Below are 23,688 nucleotides of genomic sequence, written 5' to 3' on the forward strand. Positions count from 1 at the left end.
CTCGTGGCGGCATGGGCGTCGAGATCGCCACTGTCCGCTATCCTTCGCGAGCAGCAGGACTTCGTCGGCGTCGTTCACTACGGGAAAACAGGACATTGCCGTGCGCCCAAATCGCACGGCAAAGGCGATAATCCGCTCGGCAAAGCCTTTGCCGTGCGGCCGTGCACGGCAAAGTTTGCCCGGCAAAGATCCGGCCGGCAAAGCCGTCTTTGCCGTGCGTCGCGCAAAAATCGCACGGCAAAGCCTTTGCCGTGCGTCGTGGCTTTGCCGTGCGCTGTGGCGCCTTTGCCGTGCGCCACGCTTTGCCGTGTGCCTGGAACCTTTGCCGTGCGCTGGACATTGCCGTGCGCGTCACCTCCAACCCGCACGGCAAAGGCGAGGCTTTGCCGTGCGCCTCGCCTCCACCCCGCTCGGCAAAGTTTCCCCAGCAGGACAGCCGCAGCGGCGCATTGCACAGCAGGCCCCCTTTGCCGTGTGTGTGTGTGCACGGCAAAGAAGGCCTTTGCCGTGCGCATTTGTCTTTGCCGTGTGCATATGCACGGCAAAGATGCTGAAATAATTCCAGAATTTCCCTGCTTCCCCATTAATCCCTGCATATGCAATTCACAAATACCAATAACAGTCCAGATACACATATAGCACAATATATAGAGTATTTGCATCATCATCAACATAGTTCATACACGAGTAGTCCAACAAAGTCCATACAATAGTTCCAAGTCGCATAATTAGTTCATACAAGCAACATCAACAACAAAGTCTCCAACATAGAATGTTCCAAGTCGCACAACAAGTTCATACACAAGCAACATCAACCTTCGCCACTTCCTTGTCCTTCTCCACTTCCTTGTCCTTCTTCACCTCCTTGTCCTCCTACAAGTTCATAGATGCATAAGTGGCATGGAATGGCTAAAATTGACATGTAAGAACTAGAATTGACATGGAAGAACTAGAATTGACATGGAATGGCTAAATTGAACATAATCGCTAGAATAGACATGAAATGGCTAAAATTCAACATAATGGCTAAGAATGACATGGAATGGCTAAAATTGACATGTAAGAACTAGAATTGACATGAAAGAACTAGAATTGACATGGAATGGCTAAAATTGAACATAATCGCTAGAATTGACATGAAATGGATAAAATTCAACATAATGGCTAAGAATGACATGGAATGGCTAAAATTAACATGGAATAGCTAAAATTGACATGGTTGAATGGCTAAAATTCACAAGTGACATGGTATGGAAGAATTAGAAGTGTAGGAGAACTCACCTAGAAACTGCTGCAGGCTCCGGATGATGCTCGTATTGTTGATTGTCAAGCCAGGTGTCAGCGGGCTCTGACTTGGGCGTTGCTGGAGGAGCGCCAACACCCGCGGATCAGGCGCGGGGATCTGCAATATCCAAAGTTCGGTTAGACAACAAACAAGATTGAGACGGAGATATTAAGTTAACCACTTACCCAGTTGGGGAACCTAGGAGGACACGACGTGCTAGGAGCACTACTCCCCGGTGGGGAAGTCACCACGGCCTGGTTCATGAACATCTGCTGGAACATCTGCTGCTGTTGTTGCATCTGCTGCAACATCTGCTGCTGCATCTGCATGTTCTCCCTAAGCTGCTGCTGCATCTGCATCTGCTCCTCTTGGTGCCTCCGTTCCCTTTCTTCCATCTCCGCCTACGTTGTGTTGCCGCGATGTCAGTAACATTGCAATGGAAAACATGTAATGAAGCGTAGAGGATCGACGAAGAACTTACCCGTAACTTCTCCACAGCTAGGTCCGAAGCCCGTGGGCGGGTCTCTACCCGAGGCTGCTCGCTCGTACGCCCACGACGGATCTGGCGTAGAGATGGAATGGTCTTTGGGTCGACTAACCCGTCAGCAATCCATAGGCGGCCACCCTTCTTGCCTTGTCCCGCAAGCACCGCAACCTCAACATCAAAGTCTTCGGTGGTTGGGTCGGCGTCTTCGCCGTGCTTGGCCTTGAACGTCGAGCGGTACGCGCCACACTGGGCCTCCGCTAGCCCGTTGACCCACACGGACCCCGTTTCAGGATGCGGCTCCCTCCTGGTCTTGGACTTTTGGAAAAGGCCAAACAAGTTTGGTGTCACGCCTGTCTTCACTTCCTGCTAAAGAGTACATGCAAGTAAGTGAAGAGGGACACCCTTGCGGGGCTAACAATAACATGAAACGAAAGAATGAAGAAACCATTTGCTCACCTCTTGCTGCAAGGTAAGGGCCAAGTTCTTGCTGCCCAGGACATGTGATCCACCTCCCATCTCTAAACGCTTCTGCTTGCCCTCCTCGTGCTTCCGGGCGTACTCGGGGGATGTCCACCATATGACCATCGCAAGAAAGCACGCCTTGTCTTCCCCGACGTACTGAGGAGGGTTCTACATACACAAGATAGACCCATTATTAGAACATAAACTACATGAAAATGCGGAAATAAATAACACATCGATGCTAATACCTGCAGGTACTGCCACGGTGCCATGAGCGTATCCCGGCAATCAGCCTTACTCATCCAAACTTTGCGCTCGGCGTGCCAGTCGCGGACGCACTGGACACGTGCCTCGTAGTGCATGCCAGTCACCCTTACCCTTGCTCCCATGTGTGACATTCCTCTCTTTCAGGCGATAACACTTGGAAGATTCCTCGACTTGTAGGCTGAAGTGTCCCGCTGCGGGTATACCGGTGGCTACAATGTGCCAAATTGTGCCAAACCTAGCTTTCCATGTGTATATGGACTAATAAAAACTAAACCTATCAAAAAGTATGTTGGTGGAACCTCGCGCGGTGAAATCTAGGGGGGTAGACCCCCGAGGCACGTAGACCGCCGTTTTCGGGAGAGAACGACCGCCGGAGCACCGGAATGCCACCAAAACTTGCATGTGGACCTAGGATATGTGTGAAAGTGTGGTGGAAGGTGTGATTCACCAAATGGTGCAAGGCATTGCTCCCATGTGTGACATTCCTCTCTTTCAGGCGATAACACTTGGAAGATTCCTCGACTTGTAGGCTGAAGTGTCCCGCTGCGGGTATACCGGTGGCTACAATGTGCCAAAGTGTGCCAAACCTAGCTTTCCATGTGTATATGGCCTAATAAAAACTAAACCTATCAAAAAGTATGTTGGTGGAACCCCGCGCGGAGAAATCTAGTGGGGTAGACCCCCCGAGGCACGTAGACCGCCGTTTTCAGGAGAGAACGACAGCCGGAGCACCGGAATGCCACCAAAACTTGCATGTGGACCTAGGATATATGTGAAAGTGTGGTGGAAGGTGTGATTCACCAAATGGTGCAAGGCATTGCTTCCATGTGTGACATTCCTCTCTTTCAGGCGATAACACTTGGAAGATTCCTCAACTTGTAGGCTGAAGTGTCCCGCTGCGGGTATACCGGTGGGTACAATGTGCCAAAGTGTGCCAAACCTAGCTTTCCATGTGTATATGGCCTAATCAAAACTAAACCTATCAAAAAGTATGTTGGTGGAACCCCGCGCAGAGAAATCTAGGGGGGTAGACCCCCCGAGGCACGCAGACCATCGTTTTCGGGGGGGGGGGGGGGGGGGAATGACCCCCGGAGCACCGGAATGCCACCAAAACTTGCATGTGGACCTAGGATATGTGTGAAAGTGTGGTGGAAGGTGTGATTCACCAAATGGTGCAAGGCATTGCTCCCATGTGTGACATTCCTCTCTTCCAGGCGATAACACTTGGAAGATTCCTCGACTTGTAGGCAGAAGTGTCCCGCTGCGGGTATACCGGTGGCTACAATGTGCCAAAGTGTGCCAAACCTAGCTTTCCATGTGTATATGGCCTAATCAAAACTAAAACTATCAAAAAGTATGTTGGTGGAACCCCGCGCGGAGAAATCTAGGGGGGTAGACCCCCCGAGGCACGCAGACCGTCGTTTTCGGGGGGGAATGACCCCCGGAGCACCGGAATGCCACCAAAACTTGCATGTGGACATAGGATATGTGTGAAAGTGTGGTGGAAGGTGTGATTCACCAAATGGTGCAAGGCATTACTTCCATGTGTGACATTCCTCTCTTTCAGGCGATAACACTTGGAAGATTCCTCGACTTGTAGGCTGAAGTGTCCCGCTGCGGGTATACCGGTCGGTACAATGTGCCAAAGTGTGCCAAACCTAGCTTTCCATGTGTATATGGCCTAATCAAAACTAAACCTATCAAAAAGTATGTTGGTGGAACCCCGCGCGGAGAAATCTAGGGGGGTAGACCCCCCGAGGCACGCAGACCGTCGTTTTCGGGGGGGAATGACCCCCGGAGCACCGGAATGCCACCAAAACTTGCATCTGGACCTAGGATATGTGTGAAAGTGTGGTGGAAGATGTGATTCACCAAATGGTGCAAGGCATTGCTCCCATGTGTGACATTCCTCTCTTTCAGGCGATAACACTTGGAAGATTCCTCGACTTGTAGGCAGAAGTGTCCCGCTGCGGGTATACCGGTGGCTACAATGCGCCAAAGTGTGCCAAACCTAGCTTTCCATGTGTATATGGCCTAATCAAAACTAAACCTACCAAAAAGTATGTTGGTGGAACCTCCCGCGGAGAAATCTAGGGGGGTAGAGACCCCCCGAGGCACGCAGACCGCCGTTTTCGGGGGGGAATGACCGCCGGAGCACCGGAATGCCACCAAAACTTGCATGTCGACCTAGGATATGTGTTAAAGTGTGGTGGAAGGTGTGATTCACCAAATGGTGCAAGGCATTGCTTCCATGTGTGACATTCCTCTCTTTCAGGCGATAACACTTGGAAGATTCCTCGACTTGTAGGCTGAAGTGTCCCGCTGCGGGTATACCGGTGGCTACATTGTGCCAAAGTGTGCCAAACCTAGCTTTCCATGTGTATATGGCCTAATCAAAACTAAACCTACCAAAAAGTATGTTGGTGGAACCTCGCGCGGAGAAATCTAGGGGGGTAGACCCCTCGAGGCACGCAGACCGCCGTTTTCGGGGTGGAATGACCCCCGGAGCACTGGAATGCCACCAAAACTTGCAAGCGGACCTAGGATATGTGTAAAAGTGTGTTGGAATGTGTGATTCACCAAATGGTGCAAGGCTATGTGGCCGGCCTCTTTTTCAGGCGATAGCACTTGGAAGATCCCCCGAACGCGGTTTGTTTACTCCGAAACCCTGATATGTTGGAGGGGGAGTAAGGACTTAGAGTACTTGTCGTATAGCAAAAATATGGTATAAACATTGCATTAATCAAGATGTGGTACTTGTCATATTTCAAGAATAAAATGTAAGCATTAAAATAAGTACAATATAGAAAGAAAAAAGAGAAAATACAACAAGGCACACGGCAAAGGAAAATGTGCACGGCAAATCAGCCTTTGCCGTGCGACTGTGCAAAGCGCACGGCAAAGCAGCCTTTGCCGTGCGGGTGGGGCTGGCGCACGGCAAAGGACCTCTCACGGCAATGCCTTGTTCTCTTTGCCGTGCGTCTTTTCATTGCCGTGCGCTTTCCTGAGGCTTTGCCGTGCGCTTTATCTTTGCCGTGTGCCGTAGGTCCTCTTTGCCGTGCGTTGCTCGTTGCCGTGCGTTTTTTGTTTACGTTGCACGGCAAAGTATTCTTTGCCGTGTGCTCGTGTGCGAGCACACGGCAAAAGGTGAATGCACGGCAACGAGCTTTTTTCCCGTAGTGCGTTTGTTGTACAAAGCCGTGGTGGAGCTCAACCTCGCCTTGAGTTTGACTCGTTCTGCGCTCCGGGGCAGAAAACGAATATATGGTCCACATCCACGGTAGAAGGGGATAAGACACGCCTCACTTTTACGTGGACGCGTTGTTTCCGAACGACCGGCTGATGCATCAGCCGGTTGTATAACAGAGTATTCCTTATGCTAATTAGTTGTGATACTGTTAGATAAAAGCAATCCAATCTAATCAATTAATACGAACCTCATATTACTTTGTTCAGAAAGGAAGGGGGCAAATGAAAAGGGGGGAAACCAAACAATAATAATGTTTATGAGTGTGAGACCATATTCACATTTAACAGATGTGGTTCCTAGGACAATTATTACGACATTAGCATGTTATCGCGCCTACTTGCAGGTTGGAGAGTTCCCCTTGCCGGAAGCCGCATACTTAGCTAGAGGTCCTGTCGCAAGAGCCGTATTCTAGTGCGTAGAGAGCTGATCTAGTGTTCTAGTGCGTAGAGAGCTGTATTTGTTTCTGGTGCTCCAGCGCTAGGAGCTGCATTCCTGGCTGGAGTTCTGGTGCCTGGAGCTGCATTCCTGACAATTTTATTACTTCTTGAGTTCGTGGAATGCTGCATCTGGGCCAAAATTTCTTGGCACCTATTTTGTTTGCTCATGGTGCCTGGACCAGATGGCTGCCTCCCTAATGGTTTACTTAACACACCAGCATTGCCTGTGCCAACAAGGCCACCAGAGGTTACCGCCCGTGAAAAGCTTGAACCAAGATTGTTGGTCTTCTTCGCGGTTTCTGGTGGTCTATCAAACACAGGGATGCTTTTCTCAGCTGCGGGTAGATGTTTCTGTTCTTTCTTCTGACTGGCAACATAGCGATCAAACTCCAGCATGGCAGTATCGGTACCTATGAACTCCTCCGCCTTTATATCTACAATATCAGACTGCTTCACATCTTCGGGAAACAAGTCCTCCATCGTAACTACATGAAATGTAGAGTCACCATCCATCTCTACCATATTGTCACATGAGCCAGACAATGTTGTGGTGCTCAATATTCTCTCAGCTTCCAACAAATGTACACTAGCAGATTGTTCCATGGGATTACTAACTGCTGCAACTTCTACGATAGCATTAACTTGCCCGGTTGACTGTGTAGTCACATGAGGAGGTGAAGTCAGGGCACTAAAATTTGGAAGTTCCGGGTGTCGAGCACTACCAATCCGTGTCTCAGACTCACCAGCCATAGTGGATGATTTAGAGGTTGCAGAAGTTTTTGAAGCTCCTGTTCCTCGAGATCTTACATGCATGGATTTCGTCGATTGAGCACCTTTCAACAACTTGGTTGCCGAGCTTGGTGTGGCGATTCGTCCACCAGCAGCAATAGCAGCAGCTTGTATCGAGGAAGGAGCATTTGTAGGATTTGTTTGTGCAACTTGCTTCTTTGAGTTACTTCGTGACTTGCTTGAAGTATTTGACACTCTTAAGGGTGCAACTTGGGCATGAGCTTGTTGCACCTGAGGAGATGGCATCAGAACTTTAAATTGCGCAGGCAGAGGGACCGGAACTGGCAACGAGAATAATGAAGATGGTGCTGCAGATTTTGACTCAGCTGTCGCACTAAGAAATACTGGAGCGTGTTGAGTGCTTGGTTGGGAAGGTCCTGCATGAGAAAACTTAATGAGTTTCAAAAGGCAAGCACAAGGTCTATATAGATTGCCATAATAGATCTACATCTGAGAACTAAGATATGCAGCAAAGGTATAGGATGCTAAATATAAGGATGGTTCAGCAAATAAGCACTATTATAAATGAAAAACATTTACTGATAATGTAGAATTCCATAAATACCTGATCTTCTTAATGATGATAATTCAGGCTTACGCATAAGCCGCTTATCAAGAGCCATAGAAACTGCCTCCTGAGTAGCCTTTATCATATCGAAATTCACACCGACTGGTTCAGCGTTAGCCGTCTTGGTTGCTCCTTGACGCTTGGAGATTAGTGTCCATCTCTATAAAGAACAATACACATTACTAAAATTCTACTGAAAAAATTATATTACACATCCGGATCATGCTATTAATGTTATTATACGGAAATTAAATGCAAATAACAAATAATAAAATTAACCCAAGTAAGATTAAGAAGGAACTTGTATTAACTCATTAGGGAAAGTAACATAAAAACTGCAACAAGAAGCATATCTACTTGGAACTTTGGATAAATACGTCGACACACACATGTATTTGCCCCACATACCCTATCATATTTGCCAACCATTTTACCAGTATATGCCATAAGTCGGGATGACTACAGAAAACATGACGAATGTAAACAAGGATAAACTGCAGCATAATAGAAGCTAATATGCAATTTCCAAAGTGATTGCGGACTTACCTCAGACAATTGAACAGCAGATCTTGTATTATCAAATCTATATTTTTGCAGAATGTCCAGCCAATTTCCTTCACCACACTTACGTACACCAGTTGTTAAGTCCGCATCCTCCTCTTTAGACCATGGTTTTGGCTTTTTCACTTTGTGTGGTCCATTCCCATCAATAGGATCAGGAGATAACCCTGTATGGGATGCCCGTTTTAAGTTGGAAACTGGACCTGCACCATTCGCTAGACGGCCACTCTGACCAAGCTGTTTGTCAGATGCAACACGTGATATCTTATGATTTGGACTGTTTAGCATAGGAACTTCTGACTTAACACGATGACTAAAAGCTTGCTCACGTGAACATCCATAGAGTAAGACCTGCAATTTATATCACATGATCAAGTGTCAGTATGCATATCTAAGATAGCAAAAAACTCTAGAGGAAAATAGTACATGGCACGATTGCATTACACTTCACATTGTAAGTAATCAATACGCGGTTGATAAACTAGAGGTATGCCTTTTCCATAAATTCAACAAAATAATTCTTCTGCATATATGTGCACTAAATAACCCTCATTCTATGAGATCTACCATGTATTCTTATAGATTCTTATAGACTGTCAGAAGAACTATTCTACATTAGCAGATCCTTGTACATTAAGGATGACATTTTGGGTCTACACACTCAAGTACCACTGCTAGTGTAATTTCAATTATAATGTAAATGAGATATATTTAATTATTTATAACTATATTGGTGAAAAAGTAGTATTACTATTAGTTGCATTTACCGAAAATAGATATTAAAAAGGACCAAGATTAGAAAGTTTGACTGCATGTATATCATAGGCTCATAGCTATGCTCTTTTGTAACTAGAGGGGGCGAAGAGATGACCGCTCTTTTGTAACTGGAGGGATCAAACATCATATAAACTTATAAAGATAGACAGACTCATAGTTGCAGTTGCAGGATTGGTAGATCAAACAGATTCTTTAGAAACAGAAGTTCTTGAAACTTGATAGAGAGGGAGTCATTCGAGGAAGTTCTTTTGTGAATCGATCCGTGAGTCATTCGAGGAAGTCTTATCTTATAAATTAAATAAAATGGAACACTACATTCTACAACAGAACAAGAAATTTGGAGCTCTCATAAGAATTCAATCTCCCTTTAGAGAATTTGTGTACTTCTCAAAAACAACCGAGACTATACTCACTATACTAATATTCTAGTGAAACGACAAGCTTTATCGATCTACCATCTGAAAACAAGGCATCAATCAAGCTTTTGAGTGAAGTGAACATTGTGCATTGATCGTATTCAATACTATGTTAGTTACACGCTCATAACATACATGGCACGATATTACGTACCGGTTTGTGGCACATCTCACACTCTAAATAGGATTTATCACATAACAAAATACAAAAAAATGCTAGAGTAAAAAAATTTGTCAGTGTCTAAGATAATAAACCTGGGGAGCTGAATAATGCATATAAACAAGGAAAATATGTGAAACAGAAACTACGATTTTGCATATATCCTGAATGCAAAATGAGCATCTGATAAGCTAATCAAACGTATAAGCTTCAATACAGAAACATATACATGCTTCTCACAAAACTAAAATGTGATACCTTGGTGAGCCCTGAGGCCTGCGCTACAGCTTCGCTTCTTGGGGTAGGACATGGTTCAATGTCACATTCCAAGTCGCTCTCATCACCCTACCATGCATCACCAATCAAGGCAACATAAGTACCAGAAAACCATCAGAAAAAAGTACCAGAAAACCATCAGAAAAAAGATGAGGCGACAGCGGAACAAAACCGAATTTATGTATAGTGCATCTTAACTCTTATAAGATCTAAAAAGGACGTGCGTTCCTTTGATAGGAGACTCGGCTGAAACTATCTGAAATTGGCAAACAAATCCAAGAGAGTACAGACCAGAGGTTGGGCGCTACGGTCGACGTTCTCGACGAAGTCGTGTCGGTAGGCGAGGTAGCGCCAGAGCATCTGGTACTCGCGGGCGGAGGTGATCCCCGTGGCCGTCTTGGCCGCCAGCGCCCTCCAGTCGATTCTCCTCCTCTCCGCCTGCTGCGACACCTCCTGAAGCGCCATCAGGATCTTAGCGGGCGTGTACCTGCATGCGTGAAGATTGAGCGGCGCGCTAAAACCCTAGCTAGTGCGATCTTAGGGATGGTGCACGGAAAGGGTGAGGAAAAGGACGGACTTGTGGAGGATGAGGTACGCGTCGTCCTCGGAGAGATCCCGCTTCCGCTTCCCCGCCGACGGAGCCGCCGCCGCGGCCGCCATCTCCAAGTGTGTCTGACGGGCTAAGAAAATGATCGTTGGTTTTTCCCCTTCTCGGCGTCGGACTACCGAGAGCGATCGCTAGCAATTCCAGCGCTAGATCAGATCGATCCTGGCTTCCTCAACTAATTTATGGCCCAGCTCCATTGGTACTTAGACACCCGAATTTGTCATGGGACAAAATTTTGTTTTCGATGCTACTAAAATCTGCTTCTTGATTTTTAGGATACTACTACATACCTCAGGTCGAAAAGATGGGTGCTAGTGTATAACTGTGTATGGGCAGCCCGGCCGGAAGACCTGGCCAAAAAATTTGGCCCTGGCCTGGAAATTGTTGGCCCAATGGCCGGGTAGGGCCTGGATAGCCCAAATCAGCAAATTAAGGAAGCGGCCCAGCCCGTGGCCCGACGGGTGTTTGGTTGGACCAGCCTTGGACCTAGTTTTTCTAATTCAAAACCATGCAGTTGTTTTGTAATAAAACAAATGTATTTTCTAACGGATTTGGAATTAGTTTAGAGCTCATTAGATTCCTTGAACATTGGATTAGCATCATGATTCGTGCAATTGAGTTGCAACTGAGATTTTTTCAGTAACAAGTGGGGGTGTAAATGAAAAAAATTTAATTGCAAGGTAGGTTGCAACTAGAAAAGTGCATCCAAACTGTTAGATTTGCTTTATGCTCCGTGCTATAGATGAGTTGTAACATTGGTTGCAACTCAGATTCGATGACATCATTCTATTGAGAATAGACTTAGAACTATCACACCCATCTTCTAATGACACAAAAACATGTTTTGGATGCAATAAAAGTTTCTATCGTTGCCTCCCCCACGCCCTTTCCCATCAACCGTTGAACCTCTTGCTTCACCACCCTCATTTGATGCCCCTCCTCCATCTCCACCAATTGTTGTGTAGCACATTTAGATGGTACAACTTAAGTATGTGAGAACCGGATTCACGCGGTTATGAGGATCATGTCCCTTAGAGTTGACTTCGGTCGGGAGCCACCGAGTGCTAGAAACTAGTTTCCTGTGGGTGGACTAACCCATTCACCATCGGCGTATATATGGACCCATGGTATTTGATGTAGGTCTTAACCGATGATGAGGGTAGTAGTTAGTAGTGGGGGGTAAGGCAGGTGCATGTCAACATGACGCGCAAGGGGTTGGGGATCTCACGACCCGACGAACAATTGGACCGGTCCTAGTCACGGGCCTTATGCGTATGCATGTCCTGCCAGGTTCAACATGAGATGCCCCACTACTTTTATAGAGATGTGCATATCCGGATTGTCAAAAGATTTCCCTCTTCTCACTTGGACTAATATCGCCTCAAACAAAATCATGTCGACTATGATTAATCACAACTGTCTTTGTAAAGAAATATTGTAATAAGTTTTAGTATAACTTCATTTCAGAAAATTGTGTTGGTCTAATATCAAAATATCTAAGCCAATATTCGAAAACCTATGTCTCTTCACATGCCCATTTGTCTTCTATATCAAACATATCTACTACCAACACCAAGCATTAATCCTGATTTTGTTGGGACCCTTCCAATGTGCTACTCACATCCAGAGTAGTATTAAGGATGATAGGAACACTTATAGGTTATAATCATAATGACTAGAATATCTCTTGCAAATTGAATTAATCAGTAGGCGAGGACGGAAAAAAATGAGGTAGCAAGGACTGAAAGTAATGGAAGGAATTTATAAGTCTTGGATCTCTTTCATTTCTTGAAGATGATCCATTATATCACTCAATTACATCAGTAATAAAGATTAAACAACAATGCTTTATTGAAACAATTAATTTGATAAATATAGAAATACTCTGGCAACATATAGAACAGAAAATTTAGTATTCAAGCCTAAGTTTATTATTTACCTAAATATTAAACAGAAAGCATAGAACAAAGTTGTGTATCCGCTACTCAGTTCGAAGTTTTCTTGGTGTTTAAGACCACATACAACTCACAAAATTTCATAAGTTCATGACTTTTCTTATATAGAAAATCAAATGCAAATTTATGCACAGTCATAACAATTAAATTCATGGTATCAATGTGTTTGCCATAAGAAAAAAATGTGGCTTAGCTTTGCGTCCCTTGGATCAGCTCCTACATATCCGTTAGTCAAATGTGGCTTAGCTTTGCCTCCCTTTTCCTTCTATTTTTCTCCAATAAGAAAAAATATATGAAAACAATAGTTAATGTACCAAAGTATGCACTAGAGGCATAGATTTAACAACTAGTATAACAGAATCTTCATTAGCAAGAACCTAACAATTTCAATTACACATGGGCAAAAACGAGCTGATAATAGTGAACAACTTGTAGCATACACCGTTTATCGGTTGGTTACCTAATTACTATCATCATGGCACAGCACACAAGAGTTTGAACACATGGAAGAAAAATTTGTCGTCCAAGCTCTCCGTATGCAAAAAAAATAACTATCTCTTATTGCTAACTGGGACTCTCACGTATGCCCGACAGAACCTTCCTTAAAAATTTCACTTACAAGCATAGAGCCATCTGACAGGTCAGTGCTACTCTTTTGTAGCTGCGAGCATACTGCTAGGATGTCACTAACGGATGTGAGATTCATCAGCCTTGGACTTGGATCGTCCGTCAAGGTTTAACTGATTTGTAGTAGGGCCTCTCCTACTACTAATTTTTGCATTATCTTGATGTCTCCTTTTCCCACAGTTTCTTATATATCCTCTCTCTCTCTCTCTCTACTTTATTTCCACCTATTGAACATACCAATCTAGTATTACTAACGTGTGAATGTGAAGTTGAACAATGGAGCTTGTATCTATTTAGACGAGGATATAGTAGTATTTATAGGGAGGAAAGCATTATTCACAGAAGTAAAGGTTGGTGGAGCTTACATTCTTTATCATCAGATATGTCTAGTCTTTCTCATTGTATAAGAACTACTACTATCATCCAAGATAGGTTATGTCTACGCACGCTTCTATTCCTGTAGACAGTGTTGGGCCTCCAAGAGCAGAGGTTTGTAGAACAGCAGCAAGTTTCCCTTAAGTGAATCACCCAAGGTTTAGCGAACTCAGGGAGGTAGAGGTCAGAGATATTCCTCTCAAGCAACCCTGCAATTATGATACAAGAAGTCTCTTGTGTCCCCAACACACCTAATACACTTGTCAGATGTATAGGTGCACTAGTTCGGCGAAGAGATAGTGAAATACAAGTAATATGGATGAATATGAGTGGTAATAGCAATCTGAAATAAATATGGCAGCAAGTAAACATGTAGCAGAACTTGTTGGAAACGGTGCCAGAAAATAGCTTGCTGGCGTAGGAGGCAATTCTCTGTGGTGTAACTTTTCTATTCGGAAACAAGGCCTAGGGATCCTACTTTCACTAGTGGACACTCTCAACAATGATCACATAAATAAATAACTTCTCTTCCTTTGTGCTACATACACTCTCTTGTTGGATAACAAACACCATTCATTGTGTAGGGCTACAAGAGCTCCCTCAAGCCGGAGTTAACAAGCGCCACAACATTCGGAGTTCATATTTAAGTAACCTCTAGAGCATAATAGACCGTTGCAATTTAGACCGAGTACTAACATAGCATACACACTGTCACCATTACACTATGAAAGGGGGAATAGATCACATCAATACTATCATAGTAATAGTTAACTCCATAATCTACAAGAGATTACAATCATAACCTACGCCAAGAACTACATGATGCACACACCGTCACCTTTACATCATGAAGGAGGAATAGACTACTTTAATAACATCACTAGAGTAGCACATAGATTAATAGTGATAGAAAGCTCATCATATGGATCTCAATCGTGCAAGGCAGTTCATGAGATCATTGTATTGAGGTACATGAGAGAGAGATTAACCACATAGCTACCGGTAGAGCCCTTAGCCTCGATGGAGAATGATGCGTTGGGAACCCCAAGAGGAAGGTGTGATGCGCACAGCGGCAAGTTTCTCTCAGTAAGAAACCAAGGTTTAATCGAACCAGTAGGAGTCAAGAAGCACGTTGAAGGTTGATGGCGGTGGGATGTAGTGCGGCGTAACACCAGAGATTCCGGCGCCAACGTGGAACCTGCACAACACAACCAAAGTACTTTGCCCCAACGAAACAGTGAGGTTGTCAATCTCACCAGCTTGCTGTAACAAAGGATTAACCGTATAGTGTGGAAGATGATTGTTTGCAGAAAACAGTAGAACAAGTATTGCAGTAGATTGTATTTCAGTATAGAGAATTGGACCGGGGTCCACAGTTCACTAGAGGTGTCTCTCCCATAAGATAAACAGCATGTTGGGTGAACAAATTACAGTTGGGCAATTGACAAATAAAGAGGGAATGACCATGCACATACATATTATGATGAGTATAGTGAGATTTAATTGGGCATTACGACAAAGTACATAGACCGCTATCCAGCATGCATCTATGCCTAAAAAGTCCACCTTCAGGTTATCATCCGCACCCCCTCCAGTATTAAGTTGCTAACAACAGACAATTGCATTAAGTATTGCGCGTAATGTAATCAGTGACTACATCCTTGAACATAGCACCAATGTTTTATCCCTAGTGGCAACAGCACATCCATAATCTTAGAGGTTTCTGTCACTCCCCCAGATTCACGGAGACATGAACCCACTATCGAGCATAAATACTCCCTCTTGGAATTACAAGCATCTACTTGGCCAGAGCATCTACTAGTAACGGAGAGCATGCAAGATCATAAACAACACATAGACATAACTTTGATAATCAACATAACAAGTATTCTCTATTCATCGGATCCCAACAAATGCAACATATAGAATTACAGATAGATGATCTTGATCATGTTAGGCAGCTCACAAGATCCGACAATTAAGCACAATGGGGAGAAGACAACCATCTAGCTACTGCTATGGACCCATAGTCCAGGGGTAGACTACTCACACATCACTCCGGAGGCGACCATGGCGGCGTAGAGTCCTCCGGGAGATGATTCCCCTCTCCGGCAGGGTGCCGGAGGCGATCTCCTGAATCCCCCGAGATGGGATTGGCGGCGGCGGCGTCTCTGGAAGGTTTTCCGTATCGTGGCTCTCGGTACTGGGGGTTTCGCGATGGAGGCTTTAAGTAGGCGGAAGGGCAGGTCAGGGGGCGGCACGAGGGGCCCACACCATAGGGCCGCGCGGCCAGGGCAGGGGCCGCGCCGCCCTAGGGTTTGGCCACCTCGTGGCCCCACTTCGTCTCCTCTTCGGTCTTCTGGAAGCTTCGTGGCAAAATAGGACCCTGGGCGTTGATTTCGTCCAATTCCGAGAATATTTCGTTACTAGGATTTCTGAAACCAAAAGCAAGAAAACAAAGAATCGGCACTTCGGCATCTTGTTAATAGGTTAGTTCCAGAAAATGCACGAATATAACATAAAGTGTGCATAAAACATGTAGATAACATCAATAATGTGGCATGGAGCACAAGAAATTATCGATACGTTGGAGACGTATCAGCATCCCCAAGCTTAGTTCTGCTCGTCCCGAGCAGGTAAAACGATAACAAAGATAATTTCTGGAGTGACATGCCATCATAACCTTGATCATACTATTTGTAAAGCATATGTAGTGAATGCAGCGATCAAAACAATGTATATGACATGAGTAAACAAGTGAATCATATAGCAAAGACTTTTCATGAATAGTACTTCAAGACAAGCATCAATAAGTCTTGCATAAGAGTTAACTCATAAAGCAATAATTCATAGTAAAAGCATTGAAGCAACACAAAGGAAGATTAAGTTTCAGCGGTTGCTTTCAACTTGTAACATGTATATCTCATGGATATTGTCAACATAGAGTAATATAATAAGTGCAATATGCAAGTATGTAGGAATCAATGCACAGTTCACACAAGTGTTTGCTTCTTGAGGTGGAGAGTAATAGGTGAACTGACTCAACAATGAAAGTAGAAGAATGGTCCTCCATAGAGGAAAAGCATCGATTGCTATATTTGTGCTAGAGCTTTGATTTTGAAAACATGAAACAATTTTGTCAACGGTAGTAATAAAGCATATGTATCATGTAAATTATATCTTACAAGTTGCAAGCCTCATGCATAGTATACTAATAGTGCCCGCACCTTGTCCTAATTAGCTTGGACTACCGGATCATCGCAATGCACATGTTTTAACCAAGTGTCACAAAGGGGTACCTCTATGCCGCCTGTACAAAGGTCTAAGGAGAAAGCTCGCATTGGATTTCTCACTATTGATTATTCTCAACTTAGACATCCATACCGGGACAACATAGACAACAGATAATGGACTCCTCTTTTATGCATAAGCATGTAACAACAATTAATAATTTTCTCATATGAGATTGAGGATATTGTCCAAAACTGAAACTTCCACCATGGATCATGGCTTTAGTTAGCGGCCCAATGTTCTTCTCTAACAATATGCATGCTTGACCATAAGGTGGTAGATCTCTCTTACTTCAGACAAGACGAACATGCATAGCAACTCACATGAAATTCAACAAAGAGTAGTTGATGGCGTCCCCAGTGAACATGGTTATCGCACAACGAGCAACTTAATAAGAGATAAAGTGCATAAGTACATATTCAATACCACAATAGTTTTTAAGCTATTTGTCCCATGAGCTATATATTGTAAAGGTGAATGATGGAATTTTAAAGGTAGCACTCAAGCAATTTACTTTGGAATGGCGGAGAAATACCATGTAGTAGGTAGGTATGGTGGACACAAATGGCATAGTGGTTGGCTCAAGGATTTTGGATGCATGAGAAGTATTCCCTCTCGATACAAGGTTTAGGCTAGCAAGGTTTATTTGAAACAAACACAAGGATGAACCGGTGCAGCAAAACTCACATAAAAGACATATTGTAAACATTATAAGACTCTACACCGTCTTCCTTGTTGTTCAAACTCAATACTAGAAATTATCTAGACCTTAGAGAGATCAAATATGCAAACCAAATTTTAGCATGCTCTATGTATTTCTTCATTAATGGGTGCAAAGTATATGATGCAAGAGCTTAAACATGAGCACAACAATTGCCAAGTATCACATTACCCAAGACATTTTAGCAATTACTACATGTATCATTTTTCAATTCCAACCATATAACAATTTAACGAAGAAGAAACTTCGCCATGAATACTATGAGTAGAGCCTAAGGACATACTTGTCCATATGCTACAGCGGAGCGTGTCTATCTCCCACAAAGTGAATGCTAGGATCCATTTTATTCAAACAAAACAAAAAACAAAAACAAACCGACGCTCCAAGAAAAACACATAAGATGTGATGGAATAAAAATATAGTTTCAGGGGAGGAACCTGATAATGTTGTCGATGAAGAAGGGGATGCCTTGGGCATCCCCAAGCTTAGACGCTTGAGTCTTCTTAGAATATGTAGGGGTGAACCACCGGGGCATCCCCAAGCTTAGAGCTTTCACTCTCCTTGATCATGTTGCATCATACTCCTCTCTTGATCCTTGAAAACTTCCTCCACACCAAACTTAGAACAACTCATTAGAGGGTTAGTGGACAATAAAAATTAACATGTTCAGAGGTGACATAATCATTCTTAACACTTCTGGACATTGCATAAAGCTACTGGACATTCATGGATCAAAGAAATTCATCCAACATAGCAAAAGAGGCAATGCGAAATAAAAGGCAGAATCTGTCAAAACAGAACAGTTCGTATTGACGAATTTTATCGAGGCACCTGACTTGCTCAAATGAAAATTCTCAAATTGAATGAAAGTTGCGTACATATCTGAGGATCACTCACGTAAATTGGCATAATTTTCTGAGTTACCTACAGAGAAAACAGCCCAGATTCGTGACAGCAAAGAAATCTGTTTCTGCGCAGTAATCCAAATCTAGTATGAACTTTTCTATCAACGACTTTACTTGGCACAAAAAAACACTAAACTAAGATAAGGAGAGGTTGCTACAGTAGTAAACAACTTCCAAGACACAAAATAAAAACAAAGTACTGTAGTAAAAACCATGGGTTGTCTCCCATAAGCGCTTTTCTTTAACGCCTTTCAGCTAGGCGCAGAAAGTGTGTATCAAGTATTATCAAGAGATGGTGTGTCAACATCATAATTTGTTCTAATAATAGAATCAAAAGGTAACTTCATTCTCTTTCTAGGGAAGTGTTCCATACCTTTCTTGAGAGGAAATTGATATTTTATATTACCTTCCTTCATATCAATGATAGCACCAACAGTTCGAAGAAAAGGTCTTCCCAATATGATGGGACAAGATGCATTGCATTCAATATCCAAGACAACAAAATCAACGGGGACAAGGTTATTGTTAACGGTAATGCGAACATTATCAACTTTCCCCAAAGGTTTCTTTGTAGAATGATCAGCAAGATTAACATCCAAATAACAATTTTTCAGCGGTGGCAAGTCAAGCATATTATAAATTTTCTTAGGCATAACAGAAATACTTGCACCAAGATCACATAAAGCATTACAATCAAAATCATTAACCTTCATCTTAATGATGGGCTCCCAACCATCCTCTAGCTTTCTAGGAATAGAGGCTTCGCGCTCTAGTTTCTCTTCTCTAGCTTTTATGAGAGCATTTGTAATATGTTGCGTGAAAGCCAAATTTATAGCACTAGCATTAGGACTTTTAGCAAGTTTTTGCAAGAACTTTATAACTTTAGAGATGTGGCAATCATCAAAATTCAAACCATTATAATCTAAAGCAATGGGATCATCATCCCCAATGTTGGAAAAAATTTCAGCAGTTTTATCACAGGCAGTTTCAGCAGTTTTAGCAGTTTCGGGCAGTTTCTCGCGCTTTGCATTAGAAGTGGAAACATTGCTAACACCAATTCTTTTATTATTAATAGTAGGAGGTGCAGCAACATGTGTAGCATTAGCATTGCTTGTGGTGGTAACAGTCCAAACTTTAGCTACATTTTTCTCTTTAGCTAGTTTTTCATTTTCTTCTCTATCCCACCTAGCACGCAGTTCAGCCATTAATCTTATATTCTCATTAATTCTAACTTGGATGGCATTTGCTGTAGTAACAATTTTATTTTCAATATCCCTATTAGGCATAACTTTCGATTTCAAAAGATCAACATCAGAGGCAAGACTATCAACCTTAGAAGCGAGAATATCAATTTTATTGAGCTTTTCCTCAACAGATTTGTTAAAAACAGTTTGTGTACTAATAAATTCTTTAAGCATAGCTTCAAGTCCAGGGGGTGTGTTCCTATTATTGTTGTAAGAATTTCCATAAGAATTACCATAGCCGTTGCCATTATTATAAGGATATGGCCTATAGTTGTTACTAGAATTGTTCCGGTAAGCATTGTTGTTGAAATTATTATTTTTAATGAAGTTTACATCAACATGTTCTTCTTGGGCAACCAATGAAGCTAACAGAACATTATTAGGATCAACATTAGTCCTATCATTCACAAGCATAGACATAATAGCATCAATCTTATCACTCAAGGAAGAGGTTTCTTCGACAGAATTTACCTTCTTACCTTGTGGGGCTCTTTCCGTGTGCCATTCAGAGTAGTTGATCATCATATTATCAAGAAGCTTTGTTGCTTCACCAAGAGTGATGGACATAAAGGTACCTCCAGCAGCTGAATCCAATAAATTCCGCGAAGAAAAATTTAGTCCTGCATAGAAGGTTTGGATGATCATCCAAGTAGTCAGTCCATGGGTTGGGCAATTTTTACCCAGAGATTTCATTCTTTCCCATGCTTGTGCAACATGTTCAGTATCTAATTGTTTAAAATTCATTATGCTACTCCTCAAAGATATAATTTTAGCAGGGGGATAATATCTACCAATAAAAGCATCCTTGCATTTAGTCCATGAATCAATACTATTCTTAGGCAGAGATAGCAACCAATCTTTAGCTCTTCCTCTTAATGAGAAAGGGAACAATTTTAATTTTATAATGTCACCATCTACATCTTTATATTTTTGCATTTCACATAGTTCAACAAAATTATTAAGATGGGCAGCAGCATCATCAGAACTAACACCAGAAAATTGCTCTCGCATAACAAGATTCAGTAAAGCAGGTTTAATTTCAAAGAATTCTGCTGTGGTAGCAGGTGGAGCAATAGGTGTGCATAAGAAATCATTATTATTTGTGGTCGTGAAGTCACACAACTTAGTATTTTCAGGAGTGGCCATTTTAGCAACAGTAAATAAAGCAAACTAGATAAAGTAAATGCAAGTAACTAATTTTTTTGTGTTTTTGATATAGCAAACAAGATAGCAAATAAAGTAAAACTAGCAACTAATTTTTTTGTATTTTGATTTAGTGCAGCAAACAAAGTAGTAAATAAAACTAAGCAAGACAAAAACAAAGTAAAGAGATTGGGAAGTGGAGACTCCCCTTGCAGCGTGTCTTGATCTCCCCGGCAACGGCGCCGGAAATTTGCTTGATGCGTGTGGTTGACACGTCCGTTGGGAACCCCAAGAGGAAGGTGTGATGCGCACAGCGGCAAGTTTCCCTCAGTAAGAAACCAAGGTTTAATCGAACCAGTAGGAGTCAAGAAGCACGTTGAAGGTTGATGGCGGCGGGATGTAGTGCGGCGCAACACCAGAGATTCCGGCGCCAACGTGGAACCTGCACAACACAACCAAAGTACTTTGCCCCAACGAAACAGTGAGGTTGTCAATCTCACCGGCTTGCTGTAACAAAGGATTAACCGTATAGTGTGGAAGATGATTGTTTGCAGAAAACAGTAGAACAAGTATTGCAGTAGATTGTATTTCAGTATAGAGAATTGGACCGGGGTCCACAGTTCACTAGAGGTGTCTCTCCCATAAGATAAACAGCATGTTGGGTGAACAAATTACAGTTGGGCAATTGACAAATAAAGAGGGCATGACCATGCACATACATATTATGATGAGTATAGTGAGATTTAATTGGGCATTACGACAAAGTACATAGACCGCTATCCAGCATGCATCTATGCCTAAAAAGTCCACCTTCAGGTTATCATCCGAACCCCTCCGATTAAGTTGCTAACAACAGACAATTGCATTAAGTATTGCGCGTAATGTAATCAGTGACTACATCCTTGAACATAGCACCAATGTTTTATCCCTAGTGGCAACAGCACATCCATAATCTTAGAGGTTTCTGTCACTCCCCCAGATTCACGGAGACATGAACCCACTATCGAGCATAAATAGTCCCTCTTGGAGTTATAAGCATCTACTTGGCCAGAGCATCTACTAGTAACGGAGAGCATGCAAGATCATAAACAACACATAGACATAACTTTGATAATCAACATAACAAGTATTCTCTATTCATCGGATCCCAACAAACGCAACATATAGAATTACAGATAGATGATCTTGATCATGTTAGGCAGCTCACAAGATCCGACAATTAAGCACAATGGGGAGAAGACAACCATCTAGCTACTGCTATGGACCCATAGTCCAGGGGTAGACTACTCACACATCACTCCGGAGGCGACCATGGCGGCGTAGAGTCCTCCGGGAGATGATTCCCCTCTCCGGCAGGGTGCCGGAGGCGATCTCCTGAATCCCCCGAGATGGGATTGGCGGCGGCGGCGTCTCTGGAAGGTTTTCCGTATCGTGGCTCTCGGTACTGGGGGTTTCGCGACAGAGGCTTTAAGTAGGCGGAAGGGCAGGTCAGGGGGCGGCACGAGGGGCCCACACCATAGGGCCGCGCGGCCAGGGCAGGGGCCGCGCCGCTCTAGGGTTTGGCCACCTCGTGGCCCCACTTCGTCTCCTCTTCGGTCTTCTGGAAGCTTCGTGGCAAAATAGGACCCTGGGCGTTGATTTCGTCCAATTCCGAGAATATTTCGTTACTAGGATTTCTGAAACCAAAAACAGCAGAAAACAGCAACTGGCACTTCGGCATCTTGTTAATAGGTTAGTTCCAGAAAATGCACGAATATGACATAAAGTGTGCATAAAACATGTAGATAACATCAATAATGTGGCATGGAACACAAGAAATTATCGATATGTTGGAGACGTATCAGAGAACTACTCCCTCCTCATCATAGGAGACAGCAGCGGCGATGAAGATGGCGGTGATGTCGATGGAGATGCCTTCCGGGGGCAATTCCCCGTCCCGGCGGCGTGCCGGAACAGAGACTTCTGTCCCCCGAAATGGAGTTTCGCGATGGCGGCGGCGTCCCTGGAGTCTTTCTGGAGTTTCGTCAATCGGTATCGCGTTTTTATGTCGAAAGGGCTTAGATAGGCGAAGAGGCGGCGCATGAGGGCGCCTGGGGGTCCCACCCCATAGGGCGGCGCGCCCCCCCTCCAGGCCGCGCCGACCTATGGTCTGGGGGCCCCAGGCCTCCCCTCCGACTCTCCTTCGGTGTCCTGGTCCGTCTCGGTGAATTATGATGTTGGGTCTTCGTTTCGTCGAATTCCGAGAATATTGCCCGAACAGCCTTTCTGGAACAAAAAACAACAGAAAACAGGAACTTGCATTTCGGCATCTTGTTAATAGGTTAGTTCCGGAAAATGCATCAAAACGATATAAAGTATGAATAAAACATGTAGGTATTGTCATAAAACTAGCATGGAACATAAGAAATTATAGACACGTTAGAGACGTATCAATAGGATATTACACACATCTAGCCGATGCCTTCAGTGATATGCCATAAAACATGCGGCTCTCAAATATAACAAGATGGCCCGTACTCAAACTACATTTGTAGTTTCTTAAACCAGCATCCTCCTTGGCACTAACTGTCTAACTTACATGCTAGAAAGAAGAGACCTAAGTTTGAAATCAGCAACATGACTAAACCGACACTGATGGACACATGGTGCAAATAATTCGCCATCATTCTGTCTCAAAATTATCGTCTGCCAAAGTTATGGTGTACCGTATACCTAGTAAACATGCATCTCCATTCCCAAGTTGCATGGTCATCCCGACGTGGGCTTAGCCCAGTGGTTGGGGTCGCAGTGGTGTACCCTAACGACCGAGTTCGATTCCTGTCAGGGACGTCCCGCTTCTACTATATCAAAAAATGTCTAGTTCCTCCTAGACACAGTTTCATTTTTCATAATAATGTGCTTAGAACAGTGCAGAAATGGAAAAAATTGTGATCTCTTTTTTGCGGTGCTTATAAGTATGTGAGTGCCTATATAGCCCTACGTGGAAATTTGGGGCCCCAAAAAATTATGGGCCCTACACGGCCGCATAGGCCGCACTCCCATGCGCCCGACCCTGAAGATCACGAGCTTCTTCTATTTCGAAAAA

At 43.6% G+C, this 23,688-nt stretch overlaps 2 protein-coding genes across 2 annotated transcripts; both read right to left on the reverse strand.

Moving 5' to 3' along the window:
- Window positions 1-1,234: 1,234 nt before the first annotated feature.
- On the reverse strand, window positions 1,235-2,511 carry LOC127338191 (uncharacterized). Its single transcript, XM_051364409.2, has 5 exons — window positions 2,483-2,511; window positions 2,229-2,402; window positions 1,767-2,135; window positions 1,471-1,686; window positions 1,235-1,402 (listed from the first exon to the last, which is right to left on the reverse strand). Exons 1-5 carry the CDS (start codon window positions 2,504-2,506, stop codon window positions 1,235-1,237), a joined length of 951 nt encoding a protein of 316 aa, XP_051220369.2. The 5' UTR covers window positions 2,507-2,511.
- Window positions 2,512-6,179: 3,668 nt separating this feature from the next.
- On the reverse strand, window positions 6,180-10,428 carry LOC127339303 (uncharacterized). The gene is made up of 6 exons (XM_051365171.2): window positions 10,313-10,428; window positions 10,027-10,222; window positions 9,718-9,804; window positions 8,092-8,457; window positions 7,543-7,705; window positions 6,180-7,354 (listed from the first exon to the last, which is right to left on the reverse strand). Exons 1-6 carry the CDS (start codon window positions 10,393-10,395, stop codon window positions 6,180-6,182), a joined length of 2,070 nt encoding a protein of 689 aa, XP_051221131.1. The 5' UTR covers window positions 10,396-10,428.
- Window positions 10,429-23,688: the final 13,260 nt, after the last annotated feature.

Source organism: Lolium perenne, chromosome 3, assembly GCF_019359855.2.
Source record: "Lolium perenne isolate Kyuss_39 chromosome 3, Kyuss_2.0, whole genome shotgun sequence".
Lineage (NCBI taxonomy): Eukaryota > Viridiplantae > Streptophyta > Magnoliopsida > Poales > Poaceae > Lolium > Lolium perenne.